At 43.1% G+C, this 27,172-nt stretch overlaps 1 protein-coding gene across 1 annotated transcript in view; it reads left to right on the forward strand.

Annotated features, from left to right (window-relative positions):
• Window positions 1–3,661: 3,661 nt before the first annotated feature.
• LOC122176412 (complexin-1-like) overlaps window positions 3,662–27,172 on the forward strand; it is a 59,828-nt gene continuing 36,317 nt past the window's right edge. Inside the window, exons 1-2 of the mRNA XM_042864886.1 lie at window positions 3,662–3,740; window positions 4,432–4,534. Coding sequence (XP_042720820.1) covers window positions 4,504–4,534 — 31 coding nt within the window. The 5' untranslated portion in view covers window positions 3,662–3,740; window positions 4,432–4,503. The remainder of the gene's footprint in view (window positions 3,741–4,431; window positions 4,535–27,172) is intronic.

Here is a 27,172-nt window from a genome sequence, read left to right on the forward strand (position 1 = left end):
CTGCTTGACAAGATAGGAGGCAGAGGTCTTGTCTGGAGAAAGGGTAGAACACAGAAAAAGAGACAGAGCTACAGGGACAATTGGAACAGATAAGAAACCACCAGCCAAGTAGATTGAAATTGTCAGTGGTTGCCCAACAAGGAGGCCTAATATGCAGGCCTGTTTATGCATGTAAGGAAGGCAGGGCAATACATCTTTAATTCAGGTTTTATAAGCATAGCACCTAAAAAATGTTTCTGTGATATCTGTAGCAAATACTTACCTAGAAATCTGAAGTGTCTTTTTCTCCAGAGCTAGCAGAAATTGTTGAAGAGTCCTCTCATAATTTTGACTTACAGGGAAAGTACTACTTACAAGATAAAGTATTTATATTTTTCTATTTGGTTGGAAAATAAAGAATGTAATATTTGCTGTACGTTGAGTGGACAACAATAAACAAAGCAATATTTTTGAAGTGAAAAATTGCTTGAACTTTGAAATGTTTTGACAAGCAGCCACAATTGACAGCTCAAGAGCAAGCAGGAACATACAGCATGTTTGTGTTCAGTGAGCTAAACAGCTGGAGGGTCTGGAGCTGCAATGCACAAACTACACTTAGCAACTGTCCAACTCTTCTGTCTCAGCAGCTATCGATCATTTTGCCACTAGCTAATCATCTTGCCACTGACCAGGAGCTTCCTGCAGTGTACTTATAACAGTGCAGCAGTTATACCACTGTGAACTGAGAGCAAGGTGGAAAAATTAAAAAGGAAAGGAAAAAAATGGAAGTGGGAAGTGGGAAGAGGGAAAAGGGAAGAGGGAATTGGGAAGGAGGAAGGGGGAAGAGGGAAAGGGGAGAGGAGGGGAGGGGAATAGGAATGGGAATGGGAGGGAAGGGAATGGGAATGGAAGGCAAGGCAAGGCAAGGCAAGGCAAGGCATAGACAACTATTTTCTGTAACCTTCATAAATGATTTGTGAGCTTTCTTAATAGTACTGTTTTTATTCATTTCAATTTAGCAGTCAAACACCATATGGAATTGAATAATCAAAGATTTCATTTAAAGATGTTGAGATTAAATGTCTTGAAACTTTTTTCTGTTTGTCCCTGAAACAGACTTATCCTTTTTTTAGGGATCCATATCAGCTATATATTCCATTTATATATTTGTGTGTTCCTCATATAATATGAGGAATGTGGCCATAACTGATTATCAGCTTACTCCACCTCCTTGAAGTGACATCCATAGACTGATGGATTTCCAGCTGGTAACCAAGAAGCCTGAGTTCTAAAGATAAAGTTCCATGGAGAATTTTGTCGTTAATTTTCCATGTCCTTCATCTGCACCAGATGACATAGCAGAGTGGGTGCCTCGTACTCTGATTCTGCAAGGAAAGAAACAGACTGCAGCAAAATCGGGAGCGCGGTGTGAATCAGTCACAGCGCAGAGCAGAACAAATTTTGTCCCAGAGGCAGTGGCACTCCTCTGCCCGTGGCGCTGATACAGAGCCTGCGTCTGCATCCTTCCGCTGACCGGATAAACACTGCTGTTCCTGCGGTTTGTTCTCGTCCACTGAACATACTATCAAACTGCACTACTGCCAGCTTCACATTCATAAAAAGTTATGACCGTGGAATATGCCATCAGAAAGAAAATACATGGAGCACTGCTCTTATCATTTCTATGGCTGGGCAAGCTGTTATTTATACTATAGCGAAAGTCATGCATCTCTGATAAATCACATATCAGATTCCCCAAAGTCCACTCAGAATACTGAGGAAAAGTTGTGTCAGGCCTACTCTGTTCCATTTCAGAAGCAAAAGTGTTCTCCAGAATTCTTTCTGAATCCGTTAGGCAAAGTTCTATGAACTACATCACCTCTTTTTTACTATGCCCTTCCTTGTCTCAGTGTTTGAAACCTGTGTAGTGATGGTGAGAGTATTGGTGGGATCTTTCCTGACTGCTAGGTTAGAGTGCCTTCTGAACAGAAGACACCAAAATCAGGCTTACAAGCATTTGAGTTTTTGTTGTAAAGGTACATCGTGTGAGAGTTGAGAGTTGCATGGAAGCTGATACTTGGGGTAGCAGAGAAATCCTGAAGCTGAGAGTATCTGTGTCTCACTGAGGTTTATAGTCTGGTGACTAGTTCTTATGATGAAAAATGGACTTTGTAGTGGTGGGTGCCATGATTCATGTGTTCTAGGTTTCTCTGGCAGCTGTATCATCTGGAAAAAGTAGGCACAGTTCGGGGACCAGACTACCATAAAGCACCTTTGGAGGTAAGTTAGGGATTAAAGCAAGAGGGATTGTTTACTTGTTTACCCCATCCTTGCTTGTTATTACTTTTCTGAAGACTGTCAGTAAAAGCAAAGCACATCTCTATCCAGCTGAGCTTCCTAGGTTGATATTAGGGTCTGTCTAAGACATGACTTTCTGAGAGCAATCTGGGTCAGACCCAGGTGGGAAGATGCTGTCTTGAGCACTGAAGTATGCCTTGCTGTGCCTGCAGCAGACACCGAGAAGCTACGGTAGCCAGCATCACTGCACTGTAAGCAGGCTCTTAGTCTGCTGTGCCTGCCAGACCTGCTTGCCTTTCCCCGCGAGGCTCTCCCTGACCTTCAGACAAAATCAACCGGCGAGACTATTTTACCGTGTACTGATCACTCCATCGCACCACTCCCCCGGCTCGGGCTCCCCTTTCTACCGTCCCCGTCCTCCCCCGATCACTTCGGCTCTATAGGGGTTGCACCAACGGTAGAATCCCACCTTTCGGGCTGGTGACAGGAGGCCCGATCCGCTGTAGAACTCATGCCCTCTCCACCCAACCCCGAGAGGGCTGTCGGCATGCCCTGTGCCCGGGGTTGGGTACTCTGCTTGGAGCACCGTTCCTTCCTCTTCTTCAAAATCCGTCCCGAACCCGGGATGGACAGCGGACCGCAGCCTTCACGCTCTTCAGCAGGCGACCGCACGGAGGAGGGTCCTTCTCCTCCCCTCCTTGCCCCCGCCCTCCCCCCATCTTCTCTTGGGATACAGACGGATCTGGATAGGGAGGGAACGGAGAACTCAGCCGGCGATCCCTCCGGCCACGATACAATCCAAGCCGAAGGAGAAGAGAGGACGAGGCACTGCTCCCTCCCTATTTTCTTCGCGGCCTGTAACTCTTTCCAGGACCTAGGGGATGTCCGGGAATGACCCAGAGCGGAAGACGCGGATCGCTCCCACACTTTCCCCCCTTTTGCAGGAGGGCGTATTTGCAGACGTTTCCCCACAGTCCTGAGGATAAGCAAGGAAGCAGTGGCAAAATACAGCAGCGGGCTAATCCCTCCCCTATCTCCGCCAGGCGAAGCGACAGGGATCCGGGCGCACGCAGACAGCGGGGATGGGGCAGGGATACACACATGGACTCGCGCATCCGTCCGCGGGGCTGGCAGCGCCGGGGACCTTCTCCGCGGCGAGCGCCGAGGGGCGAGGGCGGTGCGGGGAAGGGGCGGGGGAGCGGGAAGCAGGGGGAGGGCGAGAGCCCGGCTTCTGCAGCGGGGGGAGGAGGAAGGAGGGACCGTGTAGGTGGGATGGTCCGGAAATCCCGTGATAAAAAGAGGAGCGCGGGGGAAAAGTAGGGAGAAGCTCCGGAGTCATTCGCTCTCCTCCACTCCTCGCCCGCAACTTGCCCGCTGGCACATGGGCGCCAGACGGAGCCGCTAGCGGCGGAACGACCCGCAGCACCTGTCCAGCACCGCACAGCACCCGCGTAGTCAGCGAGGTACAGGCGCGGGGCGGGACGGAGGGTGCCGTGTTGTGCCGTGCCGAAGGGTTGCGTGCTGGCAGCGTGAGGGAGAGCAGCGAGGAGAGGCGGCTGTGTGCACGCGGCGGTCGGTGCAGCCCTCATGGCACCGGGGAGCCGGCGCCGGGACCAGCGGAGGGAGGCAGCTGGCTGGGCGGAGGGGATACCGCGCTGCACCCGCCGTCGGTCGGTCCCCAGCTTCGGCAGGGCATCTCCCAGGGAGATTCTGGCGATGCGCTGGGATCCCCGGCGGAGAAGTGTCGCAGCCCCGCGTCCCACCGCCACGGCTGCATCCCCGCCGCGCGTCTTACCCGCTCGCCCCGCCAGGCACACGCGGAGCGTTTCACCTTCAAATGCCCCCTCCGGAAAGCCAGGTGGCGGGAGGTGCGGGCGGGGAAGAGGGAAAGTTCGGAGCTTTAACGCTTTCTCGTCCGGCTGCCTGCGGGCGCGCTACCGGCCACCCGGCCTCTCGGGCCACCGCCGCTCCCCTGCCCTCTTGCCTTCACCCCCGCACTGCTTGGCATTCCCCTGCCTTGTCCTGTAGAGCCGGGGTCCGAGAGACGGCGGCTGGAAACTTGGCAGGGAAGAAGGGCGGGGGGGGAGGGAGCAAAGAGCCGCCGTTTTTCCTCCGGGAGAAACCGCTCTTCTCGTGTCTGTGCCCTCCCCGCAGGCTGCCCGCCGCCGATTGCCGGACTCTGTGCATGCGAGGTGTGAAGCTGGGCTGCGCCCCTGAGCCATCGTCATGGATTTTGTGATGAAGCAAGCTTTAGGAGGTAAGTACGGCCGGCACGTGGGGGGGGATCGCATCGTCCTTTCCCCCTCGGTATAAGACGTGATGGACCGCTGGGAGCCTCCGGTGGGGCTGTGACCGGGAGAACTATTTGGTGGCTGCAGAGGGACATGCCAGCCAGATTCGTGATCCCAGAGCAAAGTGCTGGAAGAATCTGAGCAGGAGAGGGCAGCAACAAGCAGACACCGAAGCCCCACGGCAGATGTGCTGGAAGTACCTGGGCGGTGCTGGGAACCTACCAGCTGTGTCCTGCTGTACCACGCATACCTGCTGTCTTGCTTTGTGAGGCAGCAGTGGCAAGGACAGCAGGCAGATTTAATCAGGAGACTCCCAAAGAGTGACGTCTGCCTTTGTGAGGGAGCTTCTCCTCCATCCTTCCCCTGAACTTTGGGCAGACACTGACCAATAGCCACTGCAGAGAAATTTGGTTTCTGTGACCTAGCATTTGGGAAGTGATGTTTGTTAATAATATTGCTGCAATAAAAAATAAGGTATTCCCAGGAAAAAATAAGGTATTCCCTCACAACCAATGTAGTTATGGGACAGATCTTTAGTATGGTTTTAATATATTTCCTTCCATGTGTGACGACTCACTTTAACCTAATGGTGGGAAGAAAAGGCAGCAGTGTGGGGAGAGAAATGGAAAACAATACAAAAGTGTTTGGGAGTGAGATTTCTTTTTTCTGACACAGTTGCATTGCCTTGCTGGTCTGCTTGTCCCAAATGTTCAGACAAAGTGAAATTGTCATTGGGATGATACTGAATACAGGCTGCCAGTGGAAAGTGTTTGGCCCACGAGATGTTTCTGATCATTCTCTCTTTTTTACTGTAACTGATGTGTGCGTTTTCCATTAATTTTCCTTTGGTTAAACTGTAGCCATGGGACTGAGAGGATGTCTCATGCATAGTGTTACTGATACCATATGCTGAAGTACATGGTAGAGACATTTACTGCAGGACAGTTTTCTGTGGCATGGAAATGTGTTTTTCATTTTTGCAAGGGATGAACTGTTTTCTCACAACGGAACAAAATCTCATAATTAAGGATAGAGTGATATCCCAAGTTTTCACTGTGGTGTTTTGAATGTCAAGGCCAAATATGAAGAAAGGTATCTTCATATCCTGCTATTTTGTGTGATTGAACTAGATCCTATATGAGAAAATAAATGTTCCTATGGTAGCGGTGTTGCATTTCATCACTGTTTGTGCCTGTTTGAAGGACAAATATTCCTGAGGAGAGGAGGTTTTACACAGGTTATCTACACTGTAAGGCTGCTTACATGGAAGTGAACTGGGATCTGCATGGAAAATCCAACCTGTGCAGCTGGAGATCAGACAGCCCACTGAAGAGAAATAACTGCTTGTAGACTGCAGTTAGAGGCAAGGGGTGGAGGGCTGCAGCAGTGGAGTAACAGCTGAGGTCTCACTGTGCATGGTCTCACTGTGGGGTAGTGACTAGCTGAAGTAGGGAGCAATGCGTGCTTGCACCAAATAGCATTTAATCTGGGCAGGCATTCATTCTAACATAATCCTGCATGCCAGGGTCAGGATTTGCATTATAACAGAAGATGCTGAGAAGTCAAGTTCAGAAAGGATCTGCTGGTGGAGCCTGAGTATCTCATGTCTCCAGCAAGATGCTGCCCAGGGCGCCAGTTTTTCTGCCAGATGACATAGTATATTAGCAAGCTGTGCCTGGCATTTGCCCCTTGCTGGATAGAGGAGAAGGCTCTGCAGACTAGTAAAAAACAGGAAATGTTCATTCATTATGCAGAGATGTATTTTTAACTTAGAAATGGTTTTGAAGAGGGAAAATAGCTACTTCCAGGGCAGATATATAATAGAGAAAGTTAAGGTGCTTTTGGACACCGTTTTCCCATCCAGTGGTAAAGCCACAACTGATGCAATCATGATCCTTCTGGGAGTTCTCCTGTCTTTGAAGCAATCTCTGAACATGTTTCCTGGGTCTCTAGTGGCATGAGACAATCAGATACACATTTCCCCGGAGCTTTGCTCATCAGAGGGGTAGAAAACAGGAAGGTGTTTTGGAAAGAGATTGAGGTGAGTTAACAAGAAAGAAAAGGCAGTTATGTTGTGTAGTGTAGGAGTTTGGGAGTCTGTGTGACTCCAGAGGATTGGGGTTATGTTAAATTAGTTTGACAGGTTATTCTGAAGCAGAATATATTCATTCCCTGACTTGTAGTTAAAGGGGGTCTGCAGAAGCTTGCTCTGTCTGTGCAGTGGAGATCTCTCCTCTGTTGTGCTGCCAGCACTGGGATTTTGCTGCTAGTCTTGGCAGCAGTCATTGCTTGGTTGTTAGCAGGCTTGAAATGTCTTTGCAAATTCTTGCCCCTTCAACGTAAAATTCCTGACCCTCTCATCAGCAGTGGGAGCTGTGGTCCAGTAAAGCACTACAAAGTATTACCTCACTTGGCCAGCTGGTTTCTATGGCATTTTTATTTTTTTCTCCACTCAGGACATTCCACTGCCCTGTATAGAAAGTCCCCCCTTGTGCTGTTTATGTTGCAGTGCAGGCACCACAGATTTGAAATGCAGTCATGATTCTGATTTGCTGTGTGGGATGACAAGAAGAAAACAACAAGGGGAAACTTGAGAGCTTAAAATCACTGCTTCTGCCAGAGAAGTGCCAATGACAGCAAAAAGGTATTTTTACCTCTGCCCATAGCCAGATCCATGCCACACCAACTGATATTGACACAGATGTCTCTTGGTCATTTATCTGTTTCTGTGACAATTCACTAAGTGAATATAACCAGCGTGGTTGCATGACTGCATTTCACATTAGGAGTGTTCTTTAGCAAGACAAATCAGAACTCTGTATCACTGTCATCTTGATTTATAGGCCAAGATGTATGACTTCTCAGGAAAATGTTGGCAGTGAAAGACCTAATACAGTCCCAGGAAGAATATAACTATGGTATTTTTCAATGAACATCACTTACCTTTGCACTGGTTATGTGAAAGTAAGGGATGCTTTAATACCTGACCGCTAGTCACACTGCATTGGCTCACTTCCTCTATGACTGTGGACTGGACAAACAGAGAAAATGGATTGAAGGAGAACAGATGCTAACTCTCATTAAGCTTTGCTTTGCCACCTCCTTTTACTGGAAGTCTTGAGGGTCAAGGGACTTAGGCATTTTCTTAAAGAAAAGAGAAGGGGAAGCCCAAGGAAGAGTGAGGCAGATTTCACAAATATGTGATCACCATACAGGTTGAGAAGCTATGAAGGTAAGGAAATTACACGGCCGCCAGAATAGCTCTTACTCTGCTTTATATGATGTACTGCTGGCCCCTTTTAGTGTGCTCCTTTTATCAGCAGACAGAAGAAACATGTAACTGCTATGCCTATCCTTAATGGTGACTTCTAATGTCAGCCTCTGTATTAGTCACATAACATATTTCATATCATGATGCATGTAAAGGGTACTGTCTAAATTCTTTCTTCATACTGTCCTAATCCCTTGAATTCACTGTTTAAGCCCCGTGAAGGAAAAAGAGCACACTTGTGTTTCTGATTAGACATTCACTGGGCTGTATTACAGACATTTCAGTTTTATTGGCAGCAGCTTAGAGAGAGAACTACTGCTTGGCACTGAATTCTTTATCCATCAAGATTCAGTGGAAATTTGTTCATAAGGATTCCTAAAATACAGTAGGCAGAAAACAAATGCAAGCAGATCGCCATCTGGAATATGTCAGCAGGTGGGACTGACTGCTTTCTGTCCCCCAGCTGCTGCTTTGGTTCCGTTATGTATATCATAGATCTCAGTCAAGCAGAAATCCTCTTGTTCTTGAAGGTAGGCAGAGATTTAAACCCTCCCAAAGATAATGGGATTTAAGTCACTGCCCAAAAGCTCTGAAAAAGCTGGCCCTATGCTATGCTTGTATTAGTAAAGATATGAGTGTGCAAAGGGCAGCTAAGCCTGGATGGAAACTATTGGTGTTTAACAACATCTTAGCAGCTTCTTTCTCTGAAGCTTCTGAAATGCATGCTTTGCTGCTGGACTTTACTAGTTTGTGATAGGCAGATCAAATCCTTGATTTGCCCTGGAGATGTCGATAAGATTGAGCACTGTGAAAGTCAACACATATCTGTCCAGGGTGGCACAGAGCATAAAATGGGCACAGTGGTTTCTGTCTTCTCCTCCTCCAACTCAGCTTTTCTCTCACATTTGCAGTTCTCTGCTGAGCCTCTCCTGCTCTGGGACCTCATGCATCACTTAGGATGAGCTCCATTGCTTATGTTAATGTTTGGTCCTGGAGTGGGATTGAAATTGCAATGCAGAACTGCAAGTTGTAGCACCTAGACATAGTGCTGGTATTCACAGCTGGGGTCTCCTTTGCCTGTAATCCTTGAGATATGTGACATATGAGGTATACTGTTTTGCTGCCAGATGCTTCCAGGAGAATCTCAGCAGGAGACCTCCACCACACTGTGGCACTTGGTAAGTGCTGGGGGCCCAACTGCCTTTGTTCTCAACTTCTGAATTGTTAAGTGAGTAAATGCATGAGATGAAGGCTGCAACTTCAATCTGTAATGTGATTGTGCTGTTGATCCACTGTTTTCTAGATCCTTTTTTCTTTGTCTAATGCTTTGACTACATGCATTTTAATGACACTTTGAAGATGAAGAGGTAGCATTGATATCTGATGGATACATTTTTCAGAAGGGATGGTATTATTGGATTTTTTTAATGCATACTGCTGGCAAAGATATTTTCTTCAAGGAATTGGATTATGCTGAATGCAGTCATGATGTCTGTTGCTGAGATGGGGGCAACAGAAAAACAAAGCAAACATAGATACTGTATTTGTTTAAGGCCTTTTAATCTATAGCAGATAAGAATCTTCCTTGTTCATTTTTCTTGGTGCCAGATCCTTCCGTGGTAATCTATAGACATTTTTTCTTCAGGAAATCCCATTAAAACCAAGGAGAAAGAAGTTTCTCAAGGAAGCAAATCATTGGCTGTGGAGATGATCTGATGAAACTATGTAAGTCGGGGCCAGTTGACAACTTGAGTTTGTCGGTGCTGAATTTTTGGCCTATGCTGCAGAAGCAGATGTGGAGGTGGGTGGGAGTCCAGCCAATGACGTTTTACACTTCTTCAGGCTGTCCTGGTAACAACAGACTTTGAAATGCAAGCCACAATTTTGTCTTTGTGTTGATCCTTGGGGAGCAAGAAGTTCAGATACAAGTTTTAGTAGCCTCCAGGATGGAAATCCAACAGTTTTTCAGGCATTTAGAGAAGGAATATAGTTTTCAGAGTGATGGGACATGAGTCCTCAATACTGCTGAATTTTCTTCTCCCACTTCTAAGAGTTGCAGATGAAGCATACTGTATCTCTTATAAGCGCTGTTCTCTTCCAGTGATAAGGCAGAGAGCAGTCTGCCTTGAATGCTTTTGGGAGGCTGCAATTCTTCACTACCTCTCTGTGCTCATTACGTGTGCTGGGGTCAAGTGCTTGCTTAAGGCTGCACAAAATATAGATCATTAGCTAAGCTGTGGCTTTGAGAACTGTCTTGGTTGCTGTCTTATTGTCTCACCTACAGCTTGGTTGCAAAAGCTTAGTTATAGTCAGTTCTGTCTACAGCAGGTTGGTGAGCGGTATAGGGCATGGCTGAGAAGGCTGAGAATTTCCACAGGTTGCTGAGTGGATGATCATGTGGTTTGCTAAGGTAACAGCTGTAATTACAGGCATGGTTGAGGTTACTAGTGATCTTCCTATCATTGGTATGAATCACAGTGCATATTAGAGACAAAATAGCTTAAGCAAATTGTGTGTCCCTCTACTAGGAGCAAATTGATGATCATACTGTGCAATTCAATAATTGATTTTTTGTGCAGTTTTAAATGAACTGATTCAAATCAGACACCGTCACTGCATAAAAGCATTAGTACAAACAAGTAAATATAATCTACTTTCTGATGTTCATCTTACTTAAATTTGAATTTTTCTGTACGTACAAGAATGAAGCTGCTTAGCATCTACTTATTGTTTTGCAGCATAAGTTGAATCTTGCAGCTTATTTGCAGAGATTATTGACCTTGCAGGAATGTCATACATGCAACAACAGGAATTCAGGATTGAAAGGGCGGTGCCCATCTTCTGTGGAATATAATGAAAGGAATGAAGAAACCCAGTGTGTTAGTCTGGTGGCTACATTGCTCTCTCATTCTCCATCCTCAACTGAAGTTGGGATGGGGGAAAATGTGATGCCAAAACCAAAAGGCTCACATGTTGAGTTGAGGATAATTTAAAAAAGAAAAAAACAATCAAATGCCATGTGAGAGCAAAGAGAAACAATTATTCTCTACTTTCCATCAACAAGTGATATTTGGCCACGTCTTGAGAAGCGGAGTCTCAGTATGTGTAGCAGTTGTTGGGAGGACAGATGTATTCATAAGGTTTTCTACTTCTCCTTACCCAGCTTTTATTGCTGAGTGTGATGTCATACAGTATGGAATATCATTTTTGACAGTTTAGGCCACCTGTCCCACTTGGGTTTCCCTTCCACCTCTTGTCCTTCCTCACCTACTAACTTTAGGGCTGTTGGAGATAGCCTTGATTTTGTGCCAGCACTGTTCAGCAATAGACAAAATATCAATGTGATGTAAGTGGTGTTATACCTAGAAGCCCTAAGAACAGCACTGTATGGAGAGAACCCCATCCCAACCAGACCTGTACACCTCAGTCTGTAATGGTGGAGCTTTTTTGATAACTCATTAACTGGTAGAATGGGAGCAATAAATGGGAAAGCAGACAACAAAGGAGAAGGGACAGTAAAGGAATTTGAGTCAATGCTTAAGCTGGCAAAAAGCTGAACTGTACATGTCTCTGTGTCCCTAGATTCACCTCTTTTCTGATGCTGAGCACAGGCAAAGTTAACCAGCAGAACAGAAGTTTGAAGCTTGTGTTTAAGGTAGCTCGGTGAGATCTGATTGTCTCAAGTGCTGGACTCATCCGTGGGAGAGCACTGAGTGTCCTTGGGAAGGTCACTTGTTTGCTGAGTTAGATGGTGGCTCTATCTTATATGGGAAACAGTTTGTGGTTTCATTATCCTGAGAGCAGAACAGGGTCAAGTGTGACCTAGGTACCTGAACACTGACTTCTTCATTGGAAGGCAATAGCTTTCCATTTTGTTCTAGTACTCCTTCCTCTGCTTCTTGGTTCTTCGCAAGACTATTTATCCTTGACTTTCTTGACTTTCATCTGCGATGAACATGACTTTCCACTATTTTATTGCATATGCTGAGAGACCTTCTGCATGTCCCTTGAAGGGATAGCAGCTGGGATCTGCTTGCTTGGTCTCTGTTCCAGTGCCTGTCCGAAGTGTAGTTACCTGCTAAATTCCTTGAAAATGCAGGTGTTAGAATTTAATTTGCAAGAGGAATTTGGAAAGAGTTTCTTAAAATGTGGGTGTTTTTGTTTTTTTTTTGTTTTGTTTTGTTTTTTAAAGCTTTTATAGCTAGTTTGTATTTTCTCAGCAATCAAGAAGAGAAAGGCTTAGCATAAACTTGAAAGACTGTGCAAGAAAAATACATCATATCCAAACAGCTGTGTTTTTAATCTGTGACAGCCCGTTATTTTATTCTGGCATTAAGTGTATGTGTGCCACTCTTCCCTGACACCAGAAAAAGAAAAAAACAAAAGAGCCAGCTTGTAGTATTTGATGGTGATGACAGTATTAATTTTTAGGACCTAGGCATCCTGTGAGAATTCATGGCAATTTTCTTATTGCCTTTGGAAATAGCTGAGTTTCATCCAATCTGTTTCACTTTCTTTTAAAACACGGTTTTCCTAATCAGCTGCAGCTGTCAACATCTTTGTTTCCCTATCAGTTATACATCAGTTGCAGTACTGAGAGTAATCTTGTCCAACTGCAATACTGTTGCAGGTGAGACTGCTCTGTTGTCTTTTGAGCACTGTGCAATTCCAAGTGTTGCTCAAGGGTAGGGTGTAGGTGTAGGGTGGTAATTGGCATGGAATTCAAACATTTGGTCTGAGTGTTCGGTTTAAGCTCCTAAATTTTTGATGAAACATGCAAATAAGGCAGCCCAAAAGAACAGCAAATGTTAGTGCTATTTTTTTTTTTTTTTTTGTTGGTTTCATCATTGAAGAACAAAAAAGAGATCCACAAGTGGCTCTGAGTGAAATGTTTCATTCCCTGTGAATGAACCGATTTCTTTGTACTTTCCTTCAGAATTATTTTTACATTAAAGATTTCTTTTTCTTCAAATAAAAAAAAAAAAAAAAAGAGGAAAGGGAGAAATTGCTCAGAAATTGCCACTGCATTACCTATGTCTGTTCACAGTCCTAACCAGAAATTAAACTGCTTGTGAGAGTGTTTAGACAAATTCTGACTGACCTATATTTGAGACAGACAGGTCTCTGCATTTTTTATTTTACTTTTTCCCCCTGCATTCTGTATCCTTAAAACTCTCTTCTTGTGTCAGTTGAACTTTCTCCTGTGTATTTTTCTTACTGCACAGTTTAAAAATCAGCTGTTCCTGTTCCATGTCAGCCAGACTGCACAGTGACAGATTAAAAGGAGCATGAAAGAGGAAAATTATAATTGCATGGAGATGCATTAAAATGCTGAAGAAAAAGGTTAAGAGGGGACACAACTTCTCTCTCTAAATACACGAGAGAGGTGAACACTGCAGTGAAAGAAGAACTATTTAAGGTGAAGGACAATATCGGTAAAAGAATAATGGGAATAAATTGGCCATGAATGTACTTGTGTCAGGAATTAAGAGAGTTTTTGTCTAGTGAAAGAGAGGAGGTGGGAAAGCCCACTGATGAGGAAAGCGGGGAGAAATAGAAACTGATTCTCAGGTGGGTTTCAAAAATTTTGTCAGTATAATTGTGCATGCTATACAGATAGGGCCAGCAAAGCAGGAAATTGTTTTCTATTCTGAGTACTTTCATACCTTCGTAGCAGAGATGTAGGAGCAGACAGCCTCTGAATGATCATTTATAAGAAGCTTCACGGTAACCAAGTCATCTTTAAAAGAGGTTTAGTTTTTATGCTCCATTTTGATGTTATTCCAGTACATGGTAGTCTCTGAATGGTCAAGGGGTCCAGCCTAATTCAGTGGGAGTCACCAGTGTGCTCCTTGAGTGAGGGTGTCACAGAGCTGTGGTTAGATTTCCCCTTTCTGAAAACTTTAGTCTTATTGTGTCTGTGTTTGAGGAGGAGAAGAATGCCATTCATATCATCTTACTCGTTCAAAGATGGTCTGAAATCAGCTGTCAGATTCAAATTTAAAGTGATTTAAGTTTCTTCTGAGTAAAACGAGTTCCATATATCCTCTGGATAGTTTTCTAGCTGTGGTATTTTGGTCCAAGCAGAGATTTTGGACTTCAAGTAACAGCAGTTTGAAGCAACTGTAGTTTATGTCCTGTGGCATCAGGATCTTTGGTGTTGTATTACTGCATCAGAGAATAGCCTGAGTTGAAAAGGACCACAATAATCTAGTTTCAACCAGAGGCAAAGTATAGGTGAAGTGGACTCACTGTGAGCCATTCTGACTGGCTGAACAGAATCATACATCACATTTTTAAACTATCCCAGTGAGATCACTTTAATCTATCTGTCACCTCCTTTTCCATTTCTGTTGCATCTTTTTCTCTCTCTTTTCTATTATTTCAACATGCAGTTCACATGGAGGCAAGTTTTTTTGTAATGTTGTTTTCAGCACATTTGTTCATTTTCTTGTTTTATATTACGTATGAGAAATTAATTATTTCAGGGCTAAGTGTCCCTGTGGAATCTCTTCCTAATTTTGAGTAGATGTCTGCCCCAGTAGATATGTTAAAAGTGTGTTTTTATGCTAGTTTGGCACCCAAGCAAAGAGGCATGTTTTGCTTGCAGGACTGAATGACTTGGGCTCAGTTGTACCCTGCAGCTCTGTGAGGTTCTGTCCTCATGACTTGGTAATTTCCCAGCCTAGACTCCTGCAAACTGTGTGATTACTTCAAAAGTGTGTAGCTAACAACAGCCTTCACCAAAGCTACACAGGCAGATGGCAGGAAACAAACTCACTCACATAGTAAGATACTGGCTTCTGGAATAGAAGAGGAAGAGTGCCATCCCTCTTAGTTTTCTGTGTATCATACTGCATTGCCTGGGAGCATTCTTACCAGGCAGAGACCCCAGAACAATTCATATTTCTCTGAACACCATATTCCCTTAGCCAGTGTCCAGGTGCAATCTTTTTTGGTCTTGTGGCTGGAGCTGTCCTGAGTTAGAGGCAGTGGCTTGCCCTATGCTAGAAGGACAGGATGGTTTTGCTTTTTAGCAGTCAACCAATTGAACGTTCCAGGTGACTGTGTCTGTCTGGTTTGCAGTTCCTCTCATCCAAGACATGGGTCTTCGCTGTGCTCGCAGCTGTGGTGGTGTTTTCTTGAAAATAGGTGGGGAAATGCATCCTCTTGATCACAACCACAGAGAAGATGATGACTAAAGTGAAGATAGACATGCTACTGTTTTAACTGCTTCACATCTCACGTTGTCACCCCAAGTTTTAATGCAGGGTATGTCAGTTTCAATGCTATTTTAACTTCAACAATAGCCAACTATTGTGAACTGCCTGTCCAGACTTAAGAACACACATTATTTTTGTCTCTCAGTTGTGAACAGTTGTGTTACTGATGGTTCTTACGTGGTTATTTGCCTGATACTTATTTAGGATTCACTTGGGAGTGCATTTTGCTTTGTACTCTATAATACTAGGTCCTTTTTATACGCTTACAAAATTACTTCCAATTAAAATACAGCAATTTAGCTCATCATTAAATAGCTAATCTAGATCAACAGAGAAAATCCCTGGATAAGTCAGTGAAATCCTGGGCTTGATTCTGTTCCTTCAGGTCCTGAGCCTTCATGGGCATTACTCTGATACAGCATAACAAAAGTTTCAAAACTATTTTAAACATCTATTTTAAACATGCCCTTTTGGGCAGAGATATGTCACCATACAGCAGCTTAAGACCAGTGTTTCTACAGTTTTTTTGCAGATGCAAGGAGAATAATATACAATCTGAAAAGGATGGATCATATCTGACCACCTCCACTGCTGCAAATACATGGAAGAGGACTTTGTGGCCCATTCCTAGGGAGAGGCTGGCTAGCTCAGGGATTATTAGTTACATAAGATCTCAAACATAGCCCAAGTGCAGCACTGATGTTTTGGAATGAAGCAATTATCTATTTTGTTGACTTAAGAGCAGAACGACCTAGATTCTCTCTTCTTTTTTTGTTTTTATTCCTTTTTTCTCCCTTTTCCTCACGAGTTGGCCCACTTAGTTGATTAAACTGCAACTCAATTATGACTGGCTGTGTTACAATTGGGAATAAAGCAGATGTAAAAAGACAAGTTGATAGTCATTTATTTTTTGCCTTGTTTGTTAACTGGAAATTATGGTTGGGATTTAATGACAAGCATTAATTCTAGTAGCTTTCAGGTGACAGACATCTCATAATAGCTTTTGCTGGCAGTATATGGATTACATTCAACTGGACTGTGATTCAAAGAAAAGTTGTTCATCTCAAGGTGAGGAAAAAAAAGGTACTGGTCTAATTTATAAAAGATTTAAAATGAATGTTAAATTCAATGCAAGCCCTAAGTCAGCAAATAAAGCAGCAGCCTGATTTATGTTTTATTTGAAGTGAATCCATGAAACCCGTTGATATTCATGCACTATTTATAATTTTGATGCATCTGCAAATACTCTAACGAATCACCAGAGGTATCAGAAGGGCACATAAGCGATCCAGGAAGACAGTACATATTGAGTGACTGAACTTCAGCTGAAAGGAATCCATGTGACACAGTCAAAAATTTATCCTTTAGGCTAAGGACATGGCAGTTCAGTAGAAATAAACAACTAGCCAGGTAGTAAAGTCTGTTCTTAATGGAAACTAACATTGGCCAGGGTTGTATTTGTTCCCTCAGCTGCTGTTTTCTTGGAGCTTTTTGTGAGCTGACAGGACACAACAAAACTAGTTAGTTCAGGACAACCTGGGAAATAAAATTTCTCTTCCCATGGAGTTCAAGGAGGTAAATGATCCAATGAGACTTCTAATTCCTAAAGACAGATGGAGCCAAATTGCATGCCTAGGTGGATATCTGTAGGTGTATACCTGCAGCAGAGACTGAGCTTTAGATGAGACCCAGCACCAAATTTGTTTACTAGCTCTAAGAGGAGGGAGGTGCACCGTGTGTCTTTTTGGCTCTTTCAGCCTTTGAAAGTGGGCTCATGGAAAAGTGGAAGGTCTCTTCTGGAGAGTGCGAGAAGGGTAAAGTCCTCATCAGCCTGAATTCCCATTTTACTTCAGCAATTGAGAAAAGAGGTATCCACTTGTGTGGAAAATGGCCTGGGATACTTTGAGGTTTGGAAAAGCCCCTCAGGGATCAGAGAAGGCCTCAAGGAGAAGGGCCCAGGAAAATCACTTTCTTGCATTTAACTTTTCTCCACCAAGGAGGAGAGGTGCTCATAAGGTAGCAGTGTGCAAGAAACACCATACCAGCATGATGGCTGAGTACATTTATGTCATTAGAGCCAGATCTTCTCCCAGCACAGCTCACGTAGATTAAAAAAAAAAAAAAAAAAAGATGTCACTCTTCTGTCTTCACTTCGTAAGAATGAGGTGTTTTTCATCTACATGGGGATATTTTCCTCCTTCAGGAGGGATTCATCAGATACCACAGAAGATAAAGGCAGTGTGATAATTTGAGGGCCTTGAAGGCCCTAGAAGGCCTTGACTCAAAGCTGACTGACATCAAGGGGAAAGCTACATTTGATTTCAAATTGTCAGAGTGCTGTTTGAAATTTGAAAACATCTGACATGCTTGCGCAACATTTCATATACTTTTTGTGTCTCTTCTATGTTATGCTTTTGTATTGACTTTCATGGTTAATTTTCTGTCCTTTATCAATAACTAACACACAAGGACATGGTTACTGGTCTATTCTGCAATCTTCTTTTTTTTTCCTCCTTTTCATGTACTTTCCTATCAAGATGTTCTCTCTTTCTTTTACTTTGGTGCTAAGGTAGCATTCAGTACACTTAACAACAGAGTTTCGAAAGGTTCTCAAGGAAAGTGCACCAGGATCAGGCTGTTCATATGGTATTTTTCTTGAATCTAGTGACATTTTGCTAATGCTATTTGGTCAGGTCAAAGCTGCTGTCTGTGTTTCATGGAAATGCTGTTCTTCCTTGTCACCTCTTATTAGGACAGTGATGGAAGGGAGGAAGTAAAACAACAAATCTGGTATCATTGAAAGACAAAGCATTCTAGTCATCCACCACTGAACAGAAGGTGCTGTTATCTTTCTGTGCACTGCTGTTCACTTGCAGCTATGTGCCTACGGTTCTGGCTTCTGCCACTGTCTAAAGTCAGGGATTTGCCGTGGCCAGCAGTCAAGATGGGGACAAGTATATGATGCTCTGTGAAACTGTACAGAACAGCACTGTGGATTACAGAGCTAATGTATCCATGGTGCTGCTGAGAAGCTGGTATGAGCTGCCGGCAGACCATATATGCCACTGTTAATGCTGTCAGAGATTGTCTTTCATCTACTTAGATTTGGTGCTGTTTCTGCTCATGATGATATAGTAATTTGGTGATGAACTGGATTCAAAGTGCAATTGTAACGATTTATACTGCAACAAAGTGTGTGCATCTCTCCCTGAAGAAATCAGGACTTGCCTTTAGCTAGAGAACGTGGTGAACTTTGGCAGGAATGTGTGTCCATGTGAGAGTCGGCTCTTCCACAGGTGAGGCATTTCTCAGATCTTGGTGGCAGTGTACCCTGTACTATTGCTGAGTGTGTTGTACTGTGGACCACAGCTGATGGAGTCTGTTTACATCCTCAATTCCATCAGATTTCTACTCATCAGAATGCTCACTACACACTTCAAAAAGCCATTCTGTGAGGAAAGGGGCCATTTTGTTTCCCTCCTCATCTGTTAGGTATGTTCATTGCCACACACACACACGCACACGCACACACACACACAAAACCACGTTGGCTTTGCTAATTTGCTAGCCCTGCTGAGATGGTGACCTCTCTGTGTCTCCCACTGCTGAATGCTCACAGTATCTGCAGGTTACTGCCGTTGTGCAGAGTACTCTGTTGTGCACAGTAAAAATTACATGACTACATATCTTTCCACACATTTGTGGAGGTGGTACTGTTTAGCTCATAACAAAAATATTGAATATGAGCAGAAATTAACCCTTCCTTCATTGCATTGATTATATAAGGAGAGTAAGCTCAGAGGTAGAAGAGTCCCTGTTGTCCACAGAAATTCCTTGTAACTTGTAATCCTTATGCAAGTTTGTCCCAGGGAATCAAAGGCTTGCCATGATTATATCACTGGCAGTATCCAAGTGATTAAATGCAGTTCATGGTTCAAGCAGACACCCGAGCTTTCGTATTCTCTGTTAAATGCTCACTGCTCATGTTTGTTAACCTTTTAATTAGAGCCAAAGTTGTAAAAGATAACTGACTGGAAATGCAGAGCACTCTGTAGAGTGTTCATTTTAACAAGGCTCCTCTTCCCATTCTATTTAACTGCAAAGCTTTGGTAAGGGAACAGCCACATGAGTCAGTCTTACGTGGTATTAAAACTGGTAATAATTGCTCTTTAAAAACAAAGAAATTAGTTGTGTTGAGGAGAGCAGGGTTTTTTTTTACCTTTACTCAAATCCTCTCTTATGCCCTTAAAAGCAAAACAAGAGGCATACACCAGGGCAGTAAGAAAAAAAAGCATCACCAGCATAGTATGTCATCTCCTTGGAGGAGGTGATCTACCCTTGCAGCCTCTGTTGATCAAGGACAGAGCACAGCATGTGTAATCAGCCCCTTGGACACCTGGCTGACTTTTGGCTGACTCCGTGGTCATGAGCTCATACCTATTTGGTAAATGAGGAAGAAGTGCCTGTCTAAGGATTTTTCTCCCTTTCTGGATTAGTTCATTTTTCAGAGTGAATGTGGAAATCCCAGCAGTTTCACAGCATATTCTGGGTCCTGAAGAGGTTTGAGGGCACAGAGGGACAGGCAGGGAGCTTTCTTCTTCCAATCCATCGTCATCATATCCCCCTATCTGTAGTAGGCATAGTTATCCTTTAAGCCCTCATTCCCAGAATGTTGTTGACTTCAGTTCCACAGTGCCTGTTAATTGTTCAGTATTTTCCCAACACTGTTCATGCGTACTGCCAGCAGACCTCTCAGTTTGAACAAGCCTGATTTGACTTTCACCTTCACTGACTTTTATGTATATCAGGATGATTTAATTTGTCATTTGGTGAGTTCAGAGTGTATGCCTCAACCTGCAAGCCTTTCTTGAAAGATGGTAGCTGTATCCTGCAAGTGAGTGAAAGCAACACAAAATAACAGGACAGACAGCGTTGCCGTTCATGTTTTTTAAGATATAGCCTTAATCTTCTGGTGCAGTGCCATACCAAAATTAGCTGGCCTTCAGCTGTCTGAAAAACAGTGGTCCTTTTTGTTTCACTGCTGTGAGATCTACGTCAGACAAGTTAGCACAAGCAGAAGTATGTGGTTGTGTGCTGCAAGCCACTTTGCTGCTGAGCATCAGAGACTGTGGAGAGTGGAACTGGTTTCAGTGGAAGAAAAAAATTGTAATGAAAGCTGTTTATCATTATCTAAACTTCAGCTTAATTAACTTGTGACAAACTCACCTGTGTAACTTTCCAGCTGAAGTGTTGAAGTTCCCAACAAGCTCATTACAATCCTTAAACTGATAGACCAGCTTGACAATGGAGAGTAACACAAATCATTTTAACTTAAGATTGTTTCATTACTTAACATTTTTAAAATGTGCTTTTCTCAAGTAGATCTCAGTACCTCTGGGGAACATTTACAACTTCTTCCTGTGAGTAAGTATGTGTTCCTTCTCTTGCCCAAAAGCTGATAATGAAGTCTTTAACAGGATCTATGGTTCTTTGCTACATAGGATGAAATACAGCATCAGTGTATATTCTGGCCAGCAATAAAATGGACAGGGTGAAGGTCATTTAAACATTTTCAGCAGATCATAATCACTCAGAACATTGGGATGATTTATTGTCTGCTATACTCACACTATGCCAGGAAGAGAGAGAGCTGTATTTAGTAGCTCTTCTCTTCAGTTTGCAACATGAGCTATTTCCTGGCACATTGCATTGATTTCCATCTCATCATGATCTTATAATAATTGCAGAGGCAGGACAGAATTTCAGCTAGTCTCATTTTTCTAGTTTCTTCCATGCCGTAGGTGTGACAGTAGTTTAAATCTCTCTCTCTTCTTTTTCTGCAGAATTGCTAGTGAGTCCCCACTCCCTTCTGGGGTGTATACTTTGCTTGTTCTTGAATATTCTTCTCTGGGTAGACAGCTTTGGTTTTGCAGCCTGTCTGTGTCTTGCTATTATTTGAGAGCACTTGTGATGCTAATTTTGCCCTGTGTTGCAGCTTCTTTTAGCTTGCCATCATCCAGATAAAAAAGAGTAGACAATCTGGTGTGCTTGAAGGTTACTCTCCCCTCCCTCTTCCCCCTCCCCCTCCCCCACTTTTATTTTCATCCACTAATGCAAACTGTTTTGTCTCCTAACAAGATCTCATACTGCCTTACACTGTCCAGCTTACACTTACACTGCTGTAACAGCAGGATAAGCATCCATGATGTCATTCAAATAATTAATTAAAATGAGTTATAGACTTTGCATAACACTCTCACTGCAGCAGATCCTTCCAAAGTGACAATGAATCAGTAGTACATGGGGTTCTAGACTTAGCAAAACAAGACAAGTGGTCTTGAGGAGTCTTTTTGTAGTTGTTTCTGCAGTCTGATGAACACACATGACACAGTCAGAGGATTCCTGAGAGAAAGTCCCCTGAGAAAAGCAATGTGTAGTGAGCTTAGGGACCTCCCAGAGCAACTGACTCCATTCAGGTGTTTGGATAGGCACAGGCAAAATGCCATTACCATATCTGCCAGATGGCTGTATTTGTTGAGGTGAATCCTACTGGGATCATCTGAAGAGAAGGCTCCAAATGGTCACAGTCAGAGATACAAGCCAGGTTGGCTGGAAATATTTGCGCAAAAAAGATCTGCTTTTGCTTTCATGTTTCCCAACCAGAAGTTAGATTTACAGCTTCATGATGACCGTTTTACTCTTTTATTCCTTCATCCCTGTTTATGCTCAACAGACACATGGAGCAAAGAGGGCTGCAGAGAAACTAGAGAACATTCTCAGAGGAATGAGGAGCTATCCTGACAGCAGTGTTTGTAGTTTGACTGGTCTTATGTTACCAGCTGCCATAGAGCTGTAGGTATCTCAGTGAAGAGACATGTTCTTCATCTTCTGGACTTCTAATAATAATGGTGGCAAAGAATCCATAAATTTTGTCATTTGTGTTATACCAATTAATCCAAATTGTTGCCTGTGCTATATATTCTAATGTGCTGCATTCTTTACAGGCGGAAGGAACAGATTACTGCATGTTAACACTACAGCTATTCCCTGTCTCTGTGTGCTCTTCAGTCTGTTTTGGTAGATGTTGATCCTCTTTTCTTCAAAAACTAAATTGCCTTCCAGCACCATGGAAATTCTCTCAAAATAGTATTGTGCAGAAAGGGTGGCATTTAAAGCAGGGGACATCTGAGAGTTAGTTCAGTATGTGAACCCAGCATGATGAAGCTCTCGCATCTTACATTTTGACAAAAGGGAGGACCTAATTAACATGAGCTATTTCCATGTTCTGTGGCTTCATTTAACTTTTTCAGTGCAGCATGTTTCTGGTGGAATTATAGCAACAAGCAGGAGATCTCTTTCTGAAAGACTACAAAGAGTGTTTCTAAAGCTGATGTAGGTGAAGTCAGAGGAAAAATCTTCTCAAGTAGTTTTCATTTCCTAAGCTGGAAGGAAGCTTTCATAATGTCATCCTGATATCAGACAAATTCTCTTTCTTCTCTGACTCCCTTGTGGGAATTATCCTCTTCATTTGGGCAAGCCAGTGGTAGGATGAAAGTGCAGAGATGTAGCAGGTTTTCTGCACCATAACGTGGCCAGGAGGGCTGCAGTAAAGTTAGAACTGGAGTTGTTAAACTGGAACCAGTTTGAGGATATTGTTCCCATAAGTCTGTTTAAACTTTCATTATCTCCACTGTCCTTCATTGATACTTAAGCTTTCCCATTGAGAGTGTGACCACGCAAGGATATAGGGCAAGTAGAAACTTGAGGCAGAAATGAAAAGAAGATGTCCTGCAGTGGACTTCTTATGGCTTTCTAAGCTGCATGAATGCATAGACAGATTATCCGATGAGACAAGCAAAGAATAAATGTTCCTGTAGTTTGTCTGTGGGAGTGACAATGGTGATATTTCTTTTGTTGCTGCCCTTTATTTGAGCTCCTGGTACAAAATCATAACCCTTGCTAGAACCAACAAAGGGCTATTTTTGTATACAGGCAACACAGTGAAGAGAGGAGAGGTGGAAATGAAAGAATGTAGAAAAGATTCCATTTTCACACACAAACATAAAAATAGGAACACAGTTTAAAGGAGCTAAAAAAAAAAAAGATTACAGGGGCTTGCAATGGTAGTAGGTCCCTGAAATGTTGCTGAAGTTGCTGTAAGATATACTGCCTCTCTTTTTGCCTATCCATCACAGTTATTCTTTTCTCAAACTGAGCTAAATGACATAAACTTAACATGACACACTCAGTTTGAATATGCCTATCAGTCTAACAGCATTTGAAATTTACAGCCTAACGAGGCAAGCAGCTCGTCTTAATTCAGTCTTCTATTCTGCAGAAACATGTAAATCCCATGGCAGACTTTAGGTTTGTGCTAGTCTGAGAGCACATTTTAGGACTATTACAGCGACTTTGGTTTTTGCTCTCTTTGTTTGCATGCCAGTTAACAGAAGGAGGCATGATTTCCCGGAAGTCAGTGTAGTGTTCACTTTTGTGTATGTTGTCTATGTGTCATTGGGAGAAGAAAGGAGGAGTGGAGATGAAGGAAAAACTTGTTACCTTTTATTCTGTACTGCACTGTGAACAGTGCAAAGTTCACAAAGCAAGCAAACCTATTTACATCCTTTAGAATTGGATAAATGGAAATTAATTTTTGGTGTTTGTGAAAGGAAAAAAAGAAATTGATCTGACTCAAGATTTGAACAGATTGTCCTACTTGTAGTGTTAATGATAGTTATGGTGTGGCACTCCGCAAGGATTTACTTCAAGAATATTCAAACCAATTTATTTTAGTGGTTTTCTCTCTTTCTTTCTTGTATTTGAAGCTGTGTCTTTGTTTACAGTTCCAAGCAAAACCAAAACTTGAAAGAGCTATTTTGGTGCAGCTATCTGTTCACCAGTTCTCCACATCTCTCCGTCTGTCTTGAAGTCACTGTCTGTCAACCCTACCACAGACAAATTTCAAAGAGGAAAAAATGTATTGTCTTTTAGTAGTTGTGTTAGTTCTTGCCTTAGTAATGTAAGTCTTAATATTAAGACATGACTTTCTGAGCAGACTGAATAATTGGGATATTTAGCATAAGAGGATGAAGATCAGTGGGATTCCTGTGATCTTGACGGATGATTTGAAACTTCAGTCTGGAGGTACCTTAAATTAAGCCCATTGGAATATGTCCAGTCCCTGTCTGAAATGAGCATTTCAACATGAGCAGACCCCTTGTCATCAGTAAGGGAAGGCACAGGCTAAAATGCAATCACATGTATAGCTCCTGTGCTGAGCTAGGACATTATCATCTTTTATACAGAAAGAGAAAACTGAAAGTTTTGCCTTTATAGATGCTCTTCCTTGTTATTTTGGTCTTGACAGAGATCTCTGTGTGACAGAAAGTCTTACATCAATGAGAGTAACCATATGCTGAGACTTTTGAGAAGCCCCGGACTATAGTCATCAAGTGCCAGAATGCCTCCCTTCATAAGACAGCCGGTAAACCTTGTTTCCTGTAGCCACTGACATGTACTCTTGTCAGCAGAAGTACCTGCTAGCCCCTCAATTTTAAACATTTGCTGTATGTTCTGTTTGAGGAGAGTGCAGTCACAAATTATTAAAGCCATTAGAATGGCCATGTTTCATGTTTCTTTGCATCAGTTCCATCTACAGTATTGCTTCAGATATGGAAATACTTCTGGGTTCCTTTGCATGGCAAATTAAAAATCAAGATGAGTCGCTGACAGCTAGAATTGCGGCTGAGGGGGTAATTAGCTCACAGGGACACTTACATTTTCAAAAGCAATTTTAGGGCATCTTATGATAACCTGTATTAGAATGATAGAGCATCCCAGGTTGGAAAGGACCCACAAGGATCATCGAGTCCAACCACTGGCTATACAGAGGACCACTCAAAAATCAGACTATATGTCTAAAAGCCGTGGCCAAACTCTCCTGGAACTGTGGCACTTGGGCACTCCACTGCCCTGTGCAGCCCATTCCATGCCCACCGCCCTGTGCTGCAGACCCTTTCCCTGACCCCCAGCTGCCCTCCCCTGACGCAGCTCCATGCCGTTCCCTCGGGCCCTGTTGCTGTCACACAGAGCAGAGCTCAGCGCTGCCCTCCGCTGCAGCCGCCAAAAGGGCTCCCTTCAGATCCTCTGCTCTGCGCTGGGCACACAGAGTCCACAGCCAATCCTCACACACCATGCCCTCCAGATCCTTCCTCACCTTGCCAGCCCTCCTTTGCATGCTCTCTAATAGTTTTATGTGTTTCTTACATTACGGCACCCAAATATAAGAATAGTGTTTAAAAACTGCCCATTCCCTTAGGACTAAGAACCCAGTTTTTCTGTTGGTTTGATGAGTAGTAGCAAAACCAACCACATATTTAGGAAGCAGCTAGATTTCGCATACCCCTCCCAGCTGTACAGAAAATTCTCTCCCTCCTGGATGCACTGGGATACCTTTTCATAACAACAGTGAATCCTGTTTGTTCAGAAGTTGCTAGAATTTACAGCATTATTTTCAAGGACAGGAAAATATTAATGTATTGCTTTTCATAAAAGTCAGAGCTAAGGCATAGAGGCAAAGGATGCCAGTAGATTGAACCTGCCATCTTGACTGAGATCTAGTTGTGTCCCAAGTGTTCATCTTTCCTGCCGTTTTAGTGGAGTGATAGAGGGCTGACAGAACGTAAAATACGATTTTATTCTGCTCTGATTTTTAGCCTCAAGTGTTAGCCTTTCAAACAGCAGTTAGTGAACTGCTGGTCTTTAAAGTGAACTCAGTCACCAAGGCATATGTGATACAGAAGGAGAGTTTGCAGCAGCTCAGAAGGGACTGGGGAAGGAAATGGGTACATTATACAAGGAAAGAAGACAAGAACGAGGATGTTCTGAAGTTTCTTTTACTGGAAACTCAAATTAAGCAAATGTGCCTTAAAGGAATGCAATGTGGAAAATTTCACTTTGACACTACTATTAGTAGAGTTTTTACTGGAGAACTCTGAGCTCCCTTCTGACCCAAAGGATTCTGTGATCTTGTTCTATTGAGTGGTGGTTCTTGCTGGACCTCTTGCAGAGAGCAGTCAATGTGAAGATAAAATGGAGGTGAGAGTTTGTTTAATCTGAGGTGCTGTTTTGCACCCTCAGTAGAGGTTCAGCATGGCCTTCTGTTAATCTCAAGATCTTGCTATAGACACAAAGAAAATATATCTTTTATAAGTAAAGCCAAGAATTTATTGTTAGTGTAACTGAAAATGTAACAGACTAATCAAATATTTATTACTAGTTCATATTTAGTTCTTCTAGAGAAAAGAAGAGGAAAACAAATGAAAATTACTATGCAGGGACATTGTCAGTTGTAAAAAAATGCAATTAAAATTGTTATACATACACTTCCTACTGTCTACTCATCTTTGTGGTGGTATACTTACTCTTCCACTGCTCGTTGTGGTTTTAAGGAGGATAGGTTCCATCTAGCTGAGGGTAGGCATGAGTCATCAGTGGTGGATGTCCTTCACCTGGAGAAACATGGTGGTCATGCTGATGCTTTCTTATTTCTCACTCAAGGAGCAAGCCAGAGCCATTCTTATATATTTCCTAACACCTTTTTCATCTTGCTCTTTCTTTTAATCTGTATTCAGATTAACTATATGTGATGCCACAAGTTTAAATTCTTTGTACTCTATTTTACACTATCACTGTTTTCGTCAGTCTGCAGGTCTGGATTTCCTTAGCTGACCATTAGTGTGTTGTAAGAGCTCATAACCCGTGCCCTATCTACTGTCACATGCTCCTCTTCACCAGTGCCTCTTATCAAGGTACCTGCTATCGTGCTAGGCCTACATTCTTCTAAACTATGCCAAATTATGCTACAGTCTTAAATAAAACCAAATTGAATAGCATTGCCTGTTTGAACTACCTTCTCAAAAGCATTATTTTAGTATAGAAAGATAAACAAAAATAAAACAAATTAGCCATAGCAACTTGGTTCCTTCCCTTCCCTTCCCTTCCCTTCCCTTCCCTTCCCTTCCCTTCCCTTCCCTTCCCTTCCCTTCCCTTCCCTTCCCTTCCCTTCCCTTCCCTTCCCTTCCCTTCCCTTCCCTTCCCTTCCCTTCCCT

The sequence above is a fragment of the Lagopus leucura genome, unplaced genomic scaffold (assembly GCF_019238085.1).
Source record: "Lagopus leucura isolate 7727_CA_CO unplaced genomic scaffold, USGS_WTPT01 Super-Scaffold_774, whole genome shotgun sequence".
Taxonomy (NCBI): Eukaryota; Metazoa; Chordata; class Aves; order Galliformes; family Phasianidae; genus Lagopus; species Lagopus leucura.